Source organism: Panthera onca, chromosome A1 (genome assembly GCF_046562875.1).
Source record: "Panthera onca isolate mPanOnc1 chromosome A1, mPanOnc1 haplotype 2, whole genome shotgun sequence".
Taxonomy (NCBI): Eukaryota; Metazoa; Chordata; class Mammalia; order Carnivora; family Felidae; genus Panthera; species Panthera onca.
Genome location: NC_138339.1, coordinates 228,537,417 through 228,554,834, shown reverse-complemented (window position 1 = coordinate 228,554,834; position 17,418 = coordinate 228,537,417). Strand labels below are relative to the sequence as shown.

General features: G+C 42.4%; 1 protein-coding gene across 1 annotated transcript in view; it reads left to right on the top strand.

The window, feature by feature from the left end:
• KL (klotho) overlaps positions 1 to 16,688 on the top strand; it is a 47,950-nt gene extending 31,262 nt beyond the window's left edge. The window contains exons 2-5 of the mRNA XM_060637383.3: positions 5,527 to 6,037; positions 6,781 to 7,049; positions 12,769 to 13,870; positions 14,423 to 16,688. Coding sequence (XP_060493366.2) covers positions 5,527 to 6,037; positions 6,781 to 7,049; positions 12,769 to 13,870; positions 14,423 to 14,760 — 2,220 coding nt within the window. The 3' untranslated portion in view covers positions 14,761 to 16,688. The remainder of the gene's footprint in view (positions 1 to 5,526; positions 6,038 to 6,780; positions 7,050 to 12,768; positions 13,871 to 14,422) is intronic.
• Positions 16,689 to 17,418: the final 730 nt, after the last annotated feature.

Here is a 17,418-nt window from a genome sequence, read left to right as displayed (position 1 = left end):
AGAGCTGGTGTGTCTTAGTTTTGTCCTTATTCCTCACGTATGACCTTTATGGATTTCGGTTGAATGTCTGAAGTATTCAGCCATATTTCTCTATTGTGGCTCTTTAGGTACAGCCTTTTGTATTCAGCTCTCAGACCTGTGGCGTCTGCTCTTTGTGAAGCCCTACAGAATCTCGTCTTCTTCATAGTTAGCCAAGGACTGCCGGGAAATCCTCATGCAGAAATCTGGGCCCTCCCTCTGTGCCCTTCTCTTCGACATGTAGATCTTCAGCAGCCCATATCACTGAGCTCTGCCTTCTCAGCTCAGTAGTGCGGCTGTGTGTTCCAAGTCTGGAAACCGAACCACGGTAGAATGCTGGAGTGGACGTGGGGTTCATCTCCCATGTTTCCCGTCCTTCACTATTTTTAAATACCCAGTTTGTGTGAAAGTTTTCATTGAGCTCTGTGAAGGGTACAAATAGGTAAATGACAAGGAGTCATTTAACCAGAGAGAAAATGTTTATATGTGTTTATGGAATTCAGAATATTTCAGTTGACTTCTAAAATGTGGTGATACTAGCTGATTGGCAGAAAGAAATATAAGATTAATTTTTTTTCTTAGATTTTTCAGAACGTAGATTACAAAATCAACAATGAGGCTAGGAAGGAAGTGGAGAGGACATTGTACACCGTGTCATATGCCCCACATTAGATCATTAGCACATCTTGGGACTATGCAGTATTATTCTTAAGAGCCTACTATGCCAAATCCATTCTAATTTATTTTTGTGATGGTGTGCACCTGAAAGTTTTCTGTCTTTCAAGGTCTCAGAAATAAAATACAACCAGGGTATATGATGAGAGTTTTCCTGTTCTGGCTCAGAAAAATGTTTGCTTGTGTCAACACTCTTTGGTCTGTTTTTCACTGCCAGACTTCATTCCTCCATATCTGTTTGTTATTCTGCCCCAGACACTTTGCTAGAATCTGGGAATAGACACATAAAAGACCTAGTCAAAGACTTGGAAACACCTACAATCTAGACACTCGAATGAATGCAACCCAATATGGTGAAGGTCTTTTAATAGAGGGCAGCTGTGGAGACACATGGAGTGGACACTTCAGGGCAGAGAGAGGGGAGATGTCAGGGAAGACTTCCCAGAAGGGTGATGTCTGAGCTGAGTTTTGAAGCGGGGTGGAACTGGAGGGACTGGGGATAGGAAAACTTGAGAGAGATGCACCCATGAAGGCATGGGAGCCTAGCGATTTCAGACCTTCGTGGAGGGTTCCATGCACCTGGGATTCAGGACTTGAGGCAGAGACCATAAGGCACAACAAAGAAAAATTAGGCAGGGGTTATTTAGATCACGGCTTTCAAATTACTATCATGGACAGTTCAGCAGGGCCAGCCATCCAGCTCCTATGAGCTATTTTTCATTTTTAAATTTTAAGTAAAAAAACCCCCACAAAACTCTAAAGCAATACATGTGTATGGTAGGAAATGAAAAAATATAGATAAGCAAATTGAAGAGAATTACACCACTCACAATCCTGCTACAAAAGCTCTTTTAACAACTTATAAATCATTTCAGATTTGTATGTGTTTTCCTTTAATAAAAAATTCTGTTAAACTCTACTTACTAGTTTGTAGCCTGCTTTTCTGTTCAGTTAGTATTTTAGAAACAGTTTTAACATGTAAATGGACGTTCTTCCGTATTGTTTATAATGTCTGAATAGTAGTATATCTTTATTCATACCATAATGTGTTAAAAAATGCACGTATGGGTGTGAATGTATTTGAATATTGGACATTTCAATTGTTTCAATATTTCGCTATTGGAAATAGTTCATAGATAAACAGTCTTACATACACCCTTAACTACTTCCCTGAGTCTATGTCAATAGCTTTATTAAATGTCAATCTTAAAATAACAAGTTTGTAAGATTAACGTACCTGGAATACTTAGAAAGCAATGCAGAACCAAACATAACCATGTGTCCCTCTTAATCGTCCTTAGTTGTTGCCACACCTTAAGTAGTGACCGTCCCACACCTTGCCTTATAGTAGTTGACTACTCAAATCTACCATCAGAAAATGGAATGAAGGTGAATGAAGCAGGGTTCAGTTCAGTTTAACAGGCAATGGAAGGGGATGAGGGAAGCCAGGGAGCTCAGTCTGGGGAGGAAGGCATCATTACCTGCAGTAGATGCAAGAGAGGTATGCCTGAGACTCAGAGAGCACCCAGAGAAGGGACATGCAGCCCAGTGTGGCAGGTTGGGTTGGGGTGAGGGTGGGGGGCCTCCATGAGTGGGATGACCACCAAGTTGGGCTGTGGTGGAGAGCAGTCAAATAACAGATCAAGTAGGGGTTTGGGGAGTAGGGTGAGTGGTTAAGACAAGTGACATCCAAGATGCTTTCTATATTTGTTTGCAATCTCCAGAAAAATAGTTCACCCTTCCTTCCCTTTTTGGTTCTCTTCAGCCCCTCAACGCATGGGTTGATGCCAGTCCACGTTGGTGAGGGTGGTCTCCTTTACTCAGCCTTCCGATTCAAATGCTAATCTCTTCCAGAAATATCCTCATAGACACACCCAGAAATAATGTTGTTATGGTTTTGTTAAATTAACATTTGTTAAGTGGAGCATAGTGCTGTATGGTGAGCCCCAGTTCAACAACAGAGCACAAGAGAACTTGAAATAGAGAAGTCTGTTACTCACAGGTCCTGGAGGAAGTACTCGGCCTTAAGGGGCCACATGGGGAGGTCAAGGCAGAGTACAGACAAAGAGAGAGGCAGAACCCAAATACATGACTTGATTAGGGTTCTTAGGCAAGGGCCAGATAGGTCAATTCAAACCAGAAAGAGGATTTTAGTAAGCTCCATGGTGGTCTATCTAAAGGGCCCATAAGGCATACAGGGGCTGGGAGCAAGGGCAGATTCTGGATCACAAGGGCGGTTAGGGAGGTCATGTCAGGACCTTAAATTTGATTGTGACCCTGCAGGCTGCTGTCTAGGGCATGCACTTGCAGGAGGGGCTGATGTCAGGTCAAGGTCCCTCAAGGCTGCATGGCCAAACAAAATGGCTGCTGAAGCAGCATTACCATGGCATAGTTTAGCTAAACCCTTGACAAGCATTTTACCAGCTATCTGGGGGGCCCTAAGGCCAGTCAAATTGGCACATAAAATTAACCATCAACTTCCCAGTGCTGCAAATATATACTTCTCTAAAATAATAAACTACTTAGTAGACATTTTTACTTGCATCATATCACATGATCCCCATCGTGTCCTTGCAGGAGAATAGATGCTGTCCCCATTGATACTGAGAAGTACCTGAGGCTCACACTGGTAATGGATGGGGGAGATGGGATCCCAACCTAAGCCCTAAGCCTCTTCTAATCCAAACCCCAGGTGGTATCAGTACCTCACTTGGGTGCTCTTGGGCTGAATTCCTTAGCAGGTGATATTCCCTGGACCTGCTATGCTTTCCTTTTTTTTTTTTTTTTCTGTTCATCCTTTAAGGAGAGAAGGAGTAAGCATTCATGGAGACCTTATTGAATGCAGACTCTGTGTTAGGTGTTTTATGTAAATTATTTAATTGTCATAACATCTCTGTGAAAGACACAAGGAAGTTAGTCTCACCTGCCAGGTTAGGTAGTGTGGTTAAAGGCACCCGAAAATGTGACAGGGCAGGAAGTTTATCTGACATTAGAGACCACGTGTACATTTCCGTGTGGCCCAGGGCATTGGTTTCCTAGCCAGACTTCCTCTGCACCGTGTCAAAGTATCCAAGGTTAGAGGAGTGGTCCATTAGTGTAGGCTATTCTATGGTAGGACTCCTACTTCTGCTACCTGCAAAACTGACCCAGATTAGGAAATTCTTGGGTTGCTCTCACTCTTGCCTGGTCTCTTATTTCTATCACAGCAGCTGGTCTGTCGAGGTGTGTCTGTTAGAACACGAGTGCCTGTGGGCCTCAGTTGGGCCAAGTTAGGAAAGTGCCCTGATCTGACATTCTGAGGACTAGCCTGAGATGTTCCTTTTCTTTTCTATTTAACTGTTAAGCGACATGACGAGATGTCTTGACAATGGGGAAGAGAGATATCGGGTGGTGGAGGGGAGGAAGATAAAGGTGGGGGACACCACAAGACCAGCAGCGTAGCATGACTGAGCCCCCCCCCCCCCTTGAACCACATGGGTGAATGCTACTATTCTTCTGATCAATCTTTTATTCTCCCTTTCCTTCTTAGCATATGGGTAGATGCTTCAGGTCATGAAAAAATATATTCAGTGGAATGAAACATAGTAGATATTTACTAAGAAACTAAAAATGAAAGTTAGACATAAACTATTTTATTCCACTGAAATATTTGGCTGAACTCATAAGAACAGTGATAAGATCATTCTTGGACACCTGCACTGAAATGAACCACGAGAAGAATATTTAGGGAAAATGAAGAGCATATTTGGCATACTGAGTGAAAGAGCTTCTTCAGGCCCAGGGAGCGGGATGAAATTGGCATGATCATTTTGGAGAATATGAGTCAAACAGAGAACTGGAATGAGGTTTTCAAGGAGGATATATTAGGGGAGTAAAAGGCCAATAAACAGCCCTTGTGTTTGTAGAAAAATATGGAGAGTAAATCAAGGAATTCAAAGTGAAGAGAAAATTCAAATAAGGGAGGAAAAACCCTGTAATCCTCACTGGTCTTCATAAATACAAAGAAAACAAGCGAAAATGAGATATCAGAAGTCAGTAAGATTTTATGGGAGTATAAAGTTAATCTTAAGCAAAGCCCACTTCATTGCTGTAGGAAACTCCCAGCTGAGTGCTGACTAACTATGGACAGCTGATCTCCTCAAAGCCAAGTTTGGGTGATTCTTGCTCTTGGCTCATACCCTCGCACTTCTGGGTCCTGTGCGAACCAACACTGTCCCAGAGTTCCAGAGGGTGGGCCGAGGCTAGATATTGGAGTTGGCCCTTTACTTTATTGTGCTGATTCTTCTTAGGGAAGAATAAAAATTAAGAATAAAGGGACACGTGTTAGAATTTTAGCTGTGAGAGATGAATACAAAATATCAAATTGACTCCAACAACTTGAGTCACCTCGAAAACTCCCAGTCTCTTAGGGTAAAAAATATATAATCCTATTTAGAAATTCCTGGTGTGACCATAATGCAGGATTGGTTCTTTTCACGAAGCCTATTAATTAAAAATTACATAATCCAAAGTCAATTAAATAGTAAGACATTATAACAAATTCTTATTTCATTAACTTCTCAAAGTATGAATAATGACTTCAAGACAAGAAATTCACATTTTCCACTGGCTACTGAAAAACAATAGAAATAATTCCAGTCGTGGTAGCAGCTCACTGTGGGCTGACCTACCCCTGAAATAATTTATTGTTTCCAGGTGACTTTTACATTGTGGGGTGATTCATTAAGTTAGGCTTGATGTGAAACAGACACCAATAGAGTTGAGGATTCAGAAATGTATTACATATTTCTTCTCGCAATCAGAGAGAAATTCACCATGGCTTTTCTTTTATAGGCTCATGCCAAAATCTGGCATCTCTACAATACTTCTTTCCGTCCAACTCAGGGAGGCCAGGTCTCCATCGCCCTAAGCTCCCACTGGATCAATCCTCGAAGAATGACCGACCACAGCATCAAAGAATGTCAAAAGTCTCTTGACTTTGTACTAGGCTGGTTTGCCAAACCCATATTTATTGATGGTGACTATCCTGAGAGCATGAAGAATAATCTTTCACGTCTTCTGCCTGATTTTACTGAAGCTGAGAAAAAGTTCATTAAGGGAACAGCTGACTTTTTTGCTCTTTCTTTTGGACCAACCTTGAGTTTTCAACTATTGGACCCCCACATGAAGTTCCGCCAGTTAGAATCTCCCAGCCTGAGGCAACTCCTTTCTTGGATTGACCTTGAATATAACCACCCTCAAATATTTATTGTAGAAAATGGCTGGTTTGTCTCAGGGACCACCAAGAGAGACGACGCCAAATATATGTATTACCTCAAAAATTTCGTAATGGAAACCTTAAAAGGTAGGATTGGGGATAAAATTCTAATTTCTTGCCGAAAGCAACAGGAAAATCTTTCAGATGATCTGTAATAAACTATGTGAATTTATAGATTTTAATTGTAATGAAGAAATTCATTTTGGCAATAGTAGAAATGCACTTATGTAACACCTTTCTCATTTGGGGACTTGAGGAACTTAAATTCATTTTTAAACTCATTTTGAAAATGAGAAACTGGGTTATAATGTGTGAAAACACTTGACTTTCAGAGTTAGTACTCTAGAATTTTAGATTATATTAAGGATTAAGTGAATCCCAGGACATCTAGATCTCTGTACATGTTTTTGGGTTCTTATTATTTGCACTGAATAAAACAATTTTTAAAGAAAAAAGAATATCAACCCTTTCTGAAGGAAATATTAAGTAGTTTATTCTTTTAAAGATTGTGTTCACTTATTGTGGCAAGCACAATGCTAGGATAGAAAATGGAGCAAGACCATCATCTCAGGCCCAAAGAACACCTACTGGAAATAAAAATATTCCAAGTAAAAACATACTGGAGATAAGCGTGTTGGTGAAGACATTTGTTTGTAGAATTACCCAAGTGTGACAGCCTTTTATTAGTAAGAAAGGTCATTGGTTTACCAAACAGTGACCATTATACGCAACTTATTTCCGTAAGTAGTAAACCCCTCAAATGCTCTTGACACATGAGGCCAGTGCCTGGCTAGGGGTCACATTGTTCTTGTCCTCTCTTCTCTTTGCAGCCATTAGGCTGGATGGGGTGGACGTCATTGGGTACACGGCCTGGTCCCTTATGGATGGCTTCGAATGGCACAGAGGTTACAGCATCAGGCGCGGACTCTTCTATGTTGACTTTCTAAGCCAGGATAAGAAACTGTTGCCGAAATCTTCAGCCTTGTTCTACCAAAAGCTGATAGAGAAAAATGGCTTCCCTCCTTTACCTGAAAATCAACCTCTAGAAGGGACATTTCCCTGTGACTTTGCTTGGGGAATTGTTGACAACTACATTCAAGTAAGTCAGCTGACAAAACCAATCAGCAGTCTCACCAAGCCCTATCGCTAGTAAGTAGTGCTTCCTTATTAGGTTGTCATGACACATTGTCCATTCTTTGGGCCAGACGTGATTCCTTAATGAGAACATTAAGGGCACAATTTGGAACATTGCACCCTTCTCTCCACAAATCTTCCTAGCTTCATCTTGCACTTTAAATCAGTTCCAAAGGAGGAACAGATTTAAAATATATGAATATTTAATATCTGAAAAGATAGTAAAACGATAAAAATACTCCCTTTTAATACAGTGGTTTTGGATGCTTTTTAAATAAGCAGTTGAGTTCTTCCATAAACAAGATAGGACAAACAACTTCAAATTTTCTGAGATCTCAGTGGAGCTGCTGAGTCTGAGGCAGGAACATTAGGCAGAGCCCTGCCGGGGCTTGGCTGCACCCTGTTGCAGAAGCATCTCAAGCGGTGAAAACTCTTGCTCCAATGGTTCACTGCTTGAAGTTTCATTTCTAGAACTAGTTATCGAAAGGGTAAGGAAGTTCTTCAAAATGGTCAACCAATATTTATTGAGCACTTACTATTTAGTTAATCCTCGGTATATTTTTAACTTCCCAGTTTTAAAGGAATTTGTTTTCTGGAGCTTGATGGACTATTTTAGGAGGCACTTATTGGGTGCTTAGCATGCACAAAGCCCTGTGTTCATTGGCGGGGATGCTCCGTTGAGGGGAGTGCACACTGGCATGGGTAAGATTGACCCCTGATTTCAAAGATATCTACTGCTGGGCGCCTGGGAGGCTCAGTTGGTTAAGCATCTGACTTCGCTTCAGGTCATGATCTCACAGCTCGTGATTTAGAGTCCCGCATAGGGTAAGCTTGAGCCCCGCTTCAGGTGAACACAAGCCCTGCTTCAGGTGAGCCCCTCTCCTCTCTCTCTCTCTCTGCACCTCATGGGATTCTCTCTCTCTCCCTCTCTCTCTGCCCTCGCTTATTTGCACCCTGTCTCAAAACCAAAAAAAAAAAAAAAAACCAAACAAACAAACAAACAAAAACCTCATAGAGGTCTACTGAGGGAAAATGATTGATGTACAAATAATATAATAGAGTGCATGGGGCATGGTGTTAAGTGAGCAGGTGCTGGTGGGGTGTTGTTGAAAAGTCTGAGTGTGAAAATAGAAATCAAGACAGAGACATGGGCACCTGGGCCGCTCAGCTGGTTAAGCATCCGAATCTTGATTTTGGTTCAGGTCGTGATCACTCAGGTCATGATCTCACAGTTTGTGAGTTCAAGCCTGTGTTGGGCTCCATGCTGACAGCACGAGCCTGCTTGGAACTCTCTCTCTCTCTCTGCCCTTCCACCACTTGCACACATACACACACACACTCCCTCTCTCTCAAAATAAATACATATTAAAATAAGAGAGACAAAGTGTGGTATCCATAGACAAGCAAAGGCATTTGGCACTTAGCATGCTGTCGGATGCTTCTAGCCAACTCACTGGTGCAGTAGGAGAGGAAAATCACTTTCCCTCTACCCTTCTGAGTTCTTTAATTATAGGGAAAATTAAAAACAGACTAAAAAGAGAAACACAAGCAGGAGTATATTAACATGTGTACCTGATATATACATGAGAGATACTCAGACAAAAATGAGTTAAGTCCTTGAGGTGACTTAGAATTCAGGCTTAAATACCAGCTTAATAGAAAAAGCTGGAAGCAGAGGTAGGATATATGTCTCTTAGGGAAGAATAAGCAATTTTTAGGAAAGATGGATGGGCCCTTAGAAGGATAGATGGGAGCCACAAGGGTTTCTGACAAAGTCTGTCTGGGTCTTATGGTGGCCTCTGGTCTCCTGTGACGTGACTCGATCTTCCCTGTGTGATGAAACTCCTGGGAGGGATTGATGAGAACAGAGTTCCTTCCGGAGCATCTGTCTTTAGGCAGGTAAGGGGAGTTCAGAGAAAGCCTTTCCCTGCATGTTATTATTTGAGTGCCTACAGCTCAAAATAGTATACCAGAGGGGCATATTTTGGGCTGGCAGGCCCTGAACTACGGTCACATTTTGGGGTGGCATATTCTGTTACCCTTCAGTTCAAAACAAGTATTTGGAAGAATGGTTGGATCTGAGGGAGGGTCTTTCAGTTGAGCTGGGTTGCTGTTTTCTTGTAAACATCAAATGGCAGTCCTTTATAAGGAAATAAATAACACATTCCTTCATACATTTTTTGCTGGGTTGTATTATTCTTAGGTCTTTTGAAGACCTCAGTTTAAAAGACTTAGTTTTAAGGCAGCTGGGTGGCCCAGTCAGTTAAGTTTCCAACTTCGGCTCAGGTCATGATCTCATGGGTTCGAGCCCCGTGTCAGTCTCTGTGCTGACAGCTCAGAGTCTGGAACCTGCTTCGGTTTCTGTGTCTCCCTCTCTCTCTCTGCCCCTCCCCTGATTGTGCATGCCCCTTCCCCCAAAAATAAATAAACATTTAAGAAAAAACTTATAGTTTTAAGTCTCAGTCTTAAATCCCTTCTTACATTTAAAAGGCGACTGAGGGACATGTATTAGCCAGGATGTCTGAGTGTAGCTCTGCCCTGTTGGGTTTGGGGTTTTCTGCCCTCCTTCTCTCTCCTCCCTCAGCCTCTGCTCCTACCTCCGTTTCCTAATTTCTCTCCTGCAAGTGGGAACCACAGTGGGCTTCAAACAGGGTCTGGAGGTGCAGAAGTGGCTGGTGAGATGGGCTCCCCATCCTTCCCCCCTCCCCTGTATTTCTGCTCTGGACAGGTTAGTCCCTGGTCTTTGTTCTCTCTCATGACCTTGTGCCAGGCCCCGCTCCCTGCCAGGCTCTGTGCCCTTGGTCACTGAGGGCTCATGCTCCGCCCTGATGTCTAATAGCAGGGCAGGTAGTTCCCGCTTCAGTTTTCCGCCAGCACCTCTGTGCAGGCAGCGTGAACTTGGGAGGGACTGGACATTGGAGGGAATTTCTTCCCTCCTGCTCTGCTCCCCACCCCAGGACTGTGTTTGCCTTGGGAACCGGTAAGTAGTGAGAAGGTTTTAAGAGGACCACCTATTTCCTCAAGAGAGCAGGGAAACTCTAGGCAGATGCAACAAGTATGGCAGGGAGCAGGAGGGCAGAGGGGGAGAGAATTGCTTTTTCTACCCCTCGGGGGCAGTTGTTTTAAAATCTGATCTGATGCCAACAAGACATTAGCCCCGGACCCCTCCCCTGAGGCTGCATTGCCATTTTACCTCATCACTTCCGGGGTTGTGGTGGTGGTGGTGGTTGGGGTGGGGGGTGTCTCTGTTCCTCCACCCACTGGAGCTCCCCAGTCTCTCCCACACCGAACCAGCCCAACACAAAACAACTCACTCTCAGACCCTCTGTGGGTGAACTTCTCCAGAAGCTCTCTAGTGGGAAAAGGTTGCCACTGCTGTTTTGTTCTTCCTGCTTTTCACCTTGAGCTTGGCATTATTTTGGCAGGGCCCCTTCCTGAGGGAACTTCCTAACCGACAAAGTAAAATTAGGGCAGTTCTGAGGAGTGTGTGCCTATGTTTTCATTTACAAGCTGTTCTCTCTACTTTTCGTACATTGAATTAAAGTCCTGAGAAGTAATTTTTAAACCATTGAAAGTTATCTTTTCCCTCCTGGCTGGTATTTCAGTGACTCCCAGGGTCACTGTCCCCGGACCCAAGGACAATCACTGTCCCTGGACAACCACTAATGATCATAGTCAATATAGGTACAGAACCTGCCACATGCTGGGGACATAAAGCCTGTTTAACATTGGCCACTAATAGGAGAAGGTTTCTTCCATGATAAAGGAAATATATACTTTATTTCCATTTCTGAAAGGCTGCCCTTAATTTTTTCATTTTTTTTATTAAGAAAAGTTGACAAATTAATAGAGGTTAGATAGAATTGTGCCTAAGTACTTATTTCTAAGCGTCCTGTAGTTTCAAGAAACAGATCCCTGCCTCCCTCCTCCCCCCAGAAATTGTACCTTAGTCTCTCATATTTATTTGCAGATGGACTGAATAAAACCTGTTGTTTTGGAAAAATTGTGGTAGAAAATGTATAAGTTTAGTCAACTCAGAGCTCTATAAAAATAAGCCAAAGAACTCCTTCAAGCTATGAACACTTTCACTTCAAAAGAGCATGCAAATATTTTCTCTTGCAAAGCTGAGGAAACAAGATTTGCGGGTGCATCACAGTGGAAAAATACTTCTCACAGCATTCCCACCCTACTAGGGGACACGCATGCGTGGGTGATCTGCAAGAGACGGTTCTCCAGAGGAAGCCATTTCCCTCTGACACGCTGGGTTTTTATTACTTTTCCTTTATAAACACAGCACTGACCCCTCCAGAGGAACAGCAACTCAGGCCCGCAAAATGCAACAAAACTTCTGCTAGAGTTCCCTAAACGGAGTTAGACCCCAGCTTGCATACAGAGGGTCAAACCAAGGGGCCTGTTTGAACAGGATTGTTTCTGAGGAGAAAACTGGTTCCATCAAGTGGTTCCTTGGGATGAACTTTCAGTTTGCATTTTCCTCCATGGTTTACACGTGGAGGGAGGATTTTATGATTTCAGTTTTACAACGCGTCTGCTCTTCCTCAATACTTATTTCCATTTTGGAGGCTTATGGATCAGATGATCGACAACCATTATTGTCATGATCATCACAGAAAAATAATGTAGACAAACTTAAAAACTATGTTAAAATAGCCCGATATGTGGAAATGACAACTTCGTTCCTCATTACCACATTCTCTATCACTTTTACCATCAGATTGAATTGGTTAAATCTGGTCTTTGACACTAAAGGCAATAAAAAGCAAGTCACTGGTTTTTAGCATGGTCTCTACCTACAGCAAACTTCAGTTTGGAACATGATTTTAAGAAGTACAATTTAGTTTAATTTTTTAAATTTTTTAAAATATAAAATATATATATAAATATATATAAATATAAATATAATATAATAAAAATAAATATAAATATTTAATATAAATATATATTTATATATAATATATATAATAAATATATATATTTATTATATATATTATATATATAAATAAATATAAATAAAAATAAATATAAAAAATAAATATAAAATATATAAAATATAAAAGTTTTTAAAAACTTTTTAACGTTTATTTTGAGAAAGAGAAAGGGGGGGATGGGCAGAGAGAGAGAGGAAGAGACAGGGGATCCTAAGCAGGCTCTGTGCTGTCAGCGCAGAGCCTCTCACGGGGCTCGAACTCAGGAAACGTGAGATCATGACCTGAGCCGAAAAGTCCCACGCTTAACGGACTGAGCCACCCAGGCGCCCCCACGATTTAATTTTTTAGATACCATTCTGCATTTTCTGATGCTAACTCAGGTTTTAGGCTTTATCTTTTCATCCATTTTTTTTTTTTTTTAAATTTGGGAGTCTCATAATATTAGTAATTTTTTTTATATTAAAATGCAATCGTTCAAACATGCTTGCTTAACACAGACCAGAGGTGTGTGAGAAACATCATCTGAAATGATCAAGAGTTAGAGCTAGGGGTAAAACAAATATGCATCAAAGAGTGGAATGTTTTTTGTTTTTGTTTTTGTTTTCCAGGAACTTAACGACTTGGGAGGAATGGTTGAAATGGGTAGGGAGGCTCTATTTTTGCCCCTCTTGCTTGTTAGTTTCGCGGAAGGCATTGCGTGGAATTTCGTGAAGCTAACGCTTACTCCTCTGCTGGCAGGTGGACACCACTCTGTCTCAGTTTACCGACCCGAACGTTTACCTGTGGGACGTCCACCACAGTAAGAGGCTAATTAAGGTGGACGGGGTTGTGACCAAGAAGCGGAAGTCCTACTGCGTGGACTTTGCTGCCATCCGGCCCCAGATAGCCTTACTCCAGGAGATGCACGTTTCCCATTTTCACTTCTCCCTGGACTGGGCCTTGATCCTGCCGCTGGGCAACCAGTCGCAGGTGAACCACACGGTCCTCGACTACTACCGCTGCGTGGTCAGCGAGCTCGTGCGCGCCAACATCACCCCGGTGGTGGCGCTCTGGCGACCCGCGGCCCCGCACCAAGGGCTGCCGCGGCCCCTGGCCAAGCACGGAGCCTGGGAGAACCCCCACACCGCCTCGGCTTTTGCAGAGTACGCCCGGCTGTGCTTCAAGGATCTCGGCCACCACGTCAAGTTCTGGATCACGATGGGCGAGCCGTACACACGGAACATGACCTACAGCGAGGGGCATAATCTTCTGAAGGCTCACGCGTTGGCCTGGCGCGTGTACGATGAAAACTTTCGGGGCTCTCAGAAGGGGAAAATATCCATAGCCCTGCAGGCCGACTGGATAGAGCCGGCCTGCCCTTTCTCCCAAAAGGACAAAGAGGTGGCAGAGAGAGTTTTGGAATTTGACATTGGCTGGCTGGCCGAGCCCATTTTCGGCTCTGGGGATTATCCGCGTGTGATGAGGGACTGGCTCACGCAGAGAAACAATTTCCTTCTACCTTATTTCACTGAAGATGAAAAAAAGCTGATCCGGGGTTCCTTCGACTTTCTGGCTGTAAGCCATTACACCACCATCCTCGTCGACTGGGAAAAAGAAGATCCAATGAAATACAACGATTACCTGGAGGTTCAGGAAATGACCGACATCACGTGGCTCAACTCCCCCAGTCAGGTGGCAGTAGTGCCCTGGGGCTTACGCAAAATTCTCAACTGGCTGAAGTTGAAGTACGGAGACCTCCCCATGTATATAATATCCAACGGCATAGACGATGATCCGCAGGCAGCGCAAGACAAGCTGAGGGTGTATTACATGCAAAATTATGTAAATGAAGCTCTGAAAGGTAAGGAGCCCCGGAAACAGCAGCCCCTCGAAGCGTATGTCACGCGAGGGCGTGGTACTCCATAGGCACCCTCAAACGAATACACCCACTGTCGCCTGGGAAGCAAAGTGCCTGCTATCCATTCCTTGCCACACTGAAAAAGTCCAAGAGAGAGTATTTTCCCTTCAGGATAATGGAGTTTAGCTAAAAGTCGAAGACCCTAGGCTGGGGGCGGTGGGGGGTGGGGGTGGGGGGATGCCTAGCACCTGCTGGGGCCTGTAAAAGCATGGACTTTCTTGTCCCCCATTTCAGACGGCTTCACAGCAGTCTTACCTCCTTCATTGTGCATGAAGATTTAACCCAAGTACATCATAGTAGGTTTAATTATGTAAAACCTTCTACGTTAACTGTAGCTCAATGTTTGTCCTCGCATGAAGGAAGCCTGTTGTGATCAAACCTAATTTAGTTTTATTAAATAGTATTGAAATTTTCTCCGATGCACCAAGGCTGTGTAAAAGTGAAGTGCTGCGTGCAAAAAATTTTAATAACTATTCTGTCCTTTTGTTTTTCTAGCCTACATATTGGATGGTGTCAATCTTTGTGGATACTTTGCTTATTCATTCAATGATCGCACAGCTCCAAAGTTTGGCTTCTATCATTATGCTGCAAATCAGTTTGAGCCCAAACCGTCCATGAAACATTATCGGAAAATGATTGACAACAATGGCTTCTCGGGTCCTGAAACTCTGGGGAGATTTTGTCCAGAAGAATTGACCCTGTGCACCGAATGCGGCTTTTTTCATACCCGCAAATCTTTACTGGCTTTCATAGCTTTCCTACTTTTTGCTTTTATTATTTCTCTTTCTCTGATTTTTTACTACTCTAAGAAAGGCAAAAGAAGTTACAAGTAGTCCTGACCTTTTTCCTATTCATTTACTTTGAAATGATTATGGACACACATCAGCTGTTCACCATTTGCACTTCTCAGTGCCGTAAGACTGGATTTCACTTATCTGACTTCTAGAAAAAAAATGTGTGGCGTATGACAGAGGTATGGAAGTGAGCATAGGTGATTGTAAAATACTGAATAATGTGAATAGTGCCTGGATTTGTTCTTTCTTGGAGGATGATCAAAAACGGTTAAGGGCCATCATCTCTGCAACACATTCTGTAACAAATGTATGGGAAGTGGGACCCATTCTGGAACATTTTTATAGAAATGGAATAGCAAGATCAGTGCCCGTTCTTAAATTATCTTGAAGTAAAACAAATGTGGAAATAAAAAGTTAAGTCCCAAATAACCATCTCTAAACTTCCATGATATGCCTAATGGTCTCTGTTGGACCCAGTTTCCCTTGAAAAAGAAATGGTAGAATATTAGAGACATGACAGAGGGCCCTAGGCTAGAACGTTCCTTTTAAAAGCAGTGTTTCTATCAAATGCTGCTAATATTAATTTACATATCTGGTTAATGATGTACTTAGCAGAGCAAATTGTAGAATTTTATTTTATGTGACTTTCAAGGCACTTTTCAGGCCCTGGGGTCCTTGAGGGCTTTGTGTCACTGGGGCCTTGTCAAGGGTCTGTACATAGAGGGCTTTAAATGTGTGCAGAAAAATAAATATGAATCATGAGATGTCGGACTCTTCAGGAAGCATAAACTGATCGTGCAATTCATTATACTGCGTGGCGAGGAGGAAAGGAGGAAAAAGGGCATATTATGAGCAACAGTGTGATTAATTTGATTAGAAACCCTTTGATTTTAGAGCACTCCTTTCCATGAATGATGTGACCTTTCCTGAGTGAACAAGAACGAAATAATCACTCATCCTATGAAGAGTGACTTCACTTGCTGTTCTTTAGAAAGTGCCCTGATTTCTTTGAATCGAGTTTTTAAAAATTCTTACTAGGTTTGCATTTGGTCTGATAACACTGGAAGATTTATTTCTGTGATCGCTGAGGTTTATTTTCTATTTTTGCTGCACCTTCTGTGGAACTAGCTTTGAAGTAGTTTTGCTTTGAACTTTCACACTGAAACATGCTACTGATTTCTAGAAAGGGCTAATGAGGTCTTATCTTTTAATGCCCCTTAAACAAGTTTTGCTGATTTTCAGACAGGGGTCTTTCTATGACACTGGAGTTGTGGACGATCATAATGTTTGTTTTATAGATAAGCCAGTATCGTATCAGGCAAGGTAAACCACTATTGTAGCAGGCATAACTAATCTTGCCGACACAGGGTTATAGTGTATAATAAAATGTTGTACTGTATTATGTATCATCTTTAGAGGTGGTATGATTTTTTTCCATGAAAGATAAGCTTTTGTTGGTATTCTTTTAAAAAATGGGACTTATTATTAAAATTAGAAACTAGAGAACAATAGTTTCTCTTATGTATATATATTTTTCTGATTATAAGAGTAATATATGTTCATTGTAAAAAAATTTTAAAAACACAGAAACTCTACGTAAAGAGAGAAAATTACCTGTCATCGCACCCAGGTAGTCACTATTACCGTAGCCTGTGTATTTTATTTTACATAATTAGAGTCAGATCATATTGTAAATAGTTGTGTATCTTTATTAATTTTTATTGTGTGTTTCCTTTGTCATTAGTCTTCAAAAACATGATTTCTAATAGTCGTAGAGTAATTCCACTATACAAATTTATCACAAGTTATTTAACCATTCCTATCAGTTGAACTAGTTTCTTATTGTAAATTACTGTTAAATAATGTTGTTTAAAAGTTTTCTTGCTACCATATTAATTTTCATTCCCTTGAGTGTAGACAGAAGCAATTCTGTCCCTTGATGAAGTATTGTAATAAATCTGCCTGCAACTTTACTGCTTTCATAATCATTTGACTGGCTGCTGGATGAATTTCTTTAAAAAAACAGGTTTTTGAGTTGACTGAATTACATAGGCTATGAGCAGTGAAGAAACGGGTGGACAGCCAGGGTGGAAGGTGGAAGGGGGTGGAGGGTGCCTCGTGCTCATCCCTGTGGTTGAGCGGAGACTTTCAGACACTGAGAAAGCAAAATAGAAGAAGAGCCGAAAGAGACCAAACAGACATGCCAAAGCCTCAAGGAGAAATGACATCTCAAAACCATCCACAGTGAGAGCAGCATATTAACATTGAGTCTTCACCGACCTTAGGAGGAGGTCAGTGGCTCCCTACAGCAGCGGGAAAGGAGCAAAGGTCCGCCCAGACCGCGGGAGGGGGGAGGGGTAGGGAGGAGGCGGAAGTGGTAGGGAGGAGGGGGAAGGGGTAGGGAGGAGGGGGCGGGGTCAGAGGCGGGACTTCCTGTCCACCGCTCTCCTTCCGCATCAGTTCTAGTATTTTACTCACTAGTGCTGGGTACTTCACCACTTTGCATATTTTCTTGAAGGTAGAGACTCTTCCCCTGGAACTCCTACACCTCTCATTAGGTTGTGGGGCCAACTCTGCAAGGGCATTGGTGGTACTGTGGTTTTCTGAGGCCTTTGGGCTAATTTCTGCCACACTTGTATTTGCTCTGCCTTCGCAGTTCCTTTCTTGGACCCCGGTGTACCCCTTGCACTTCTGCCC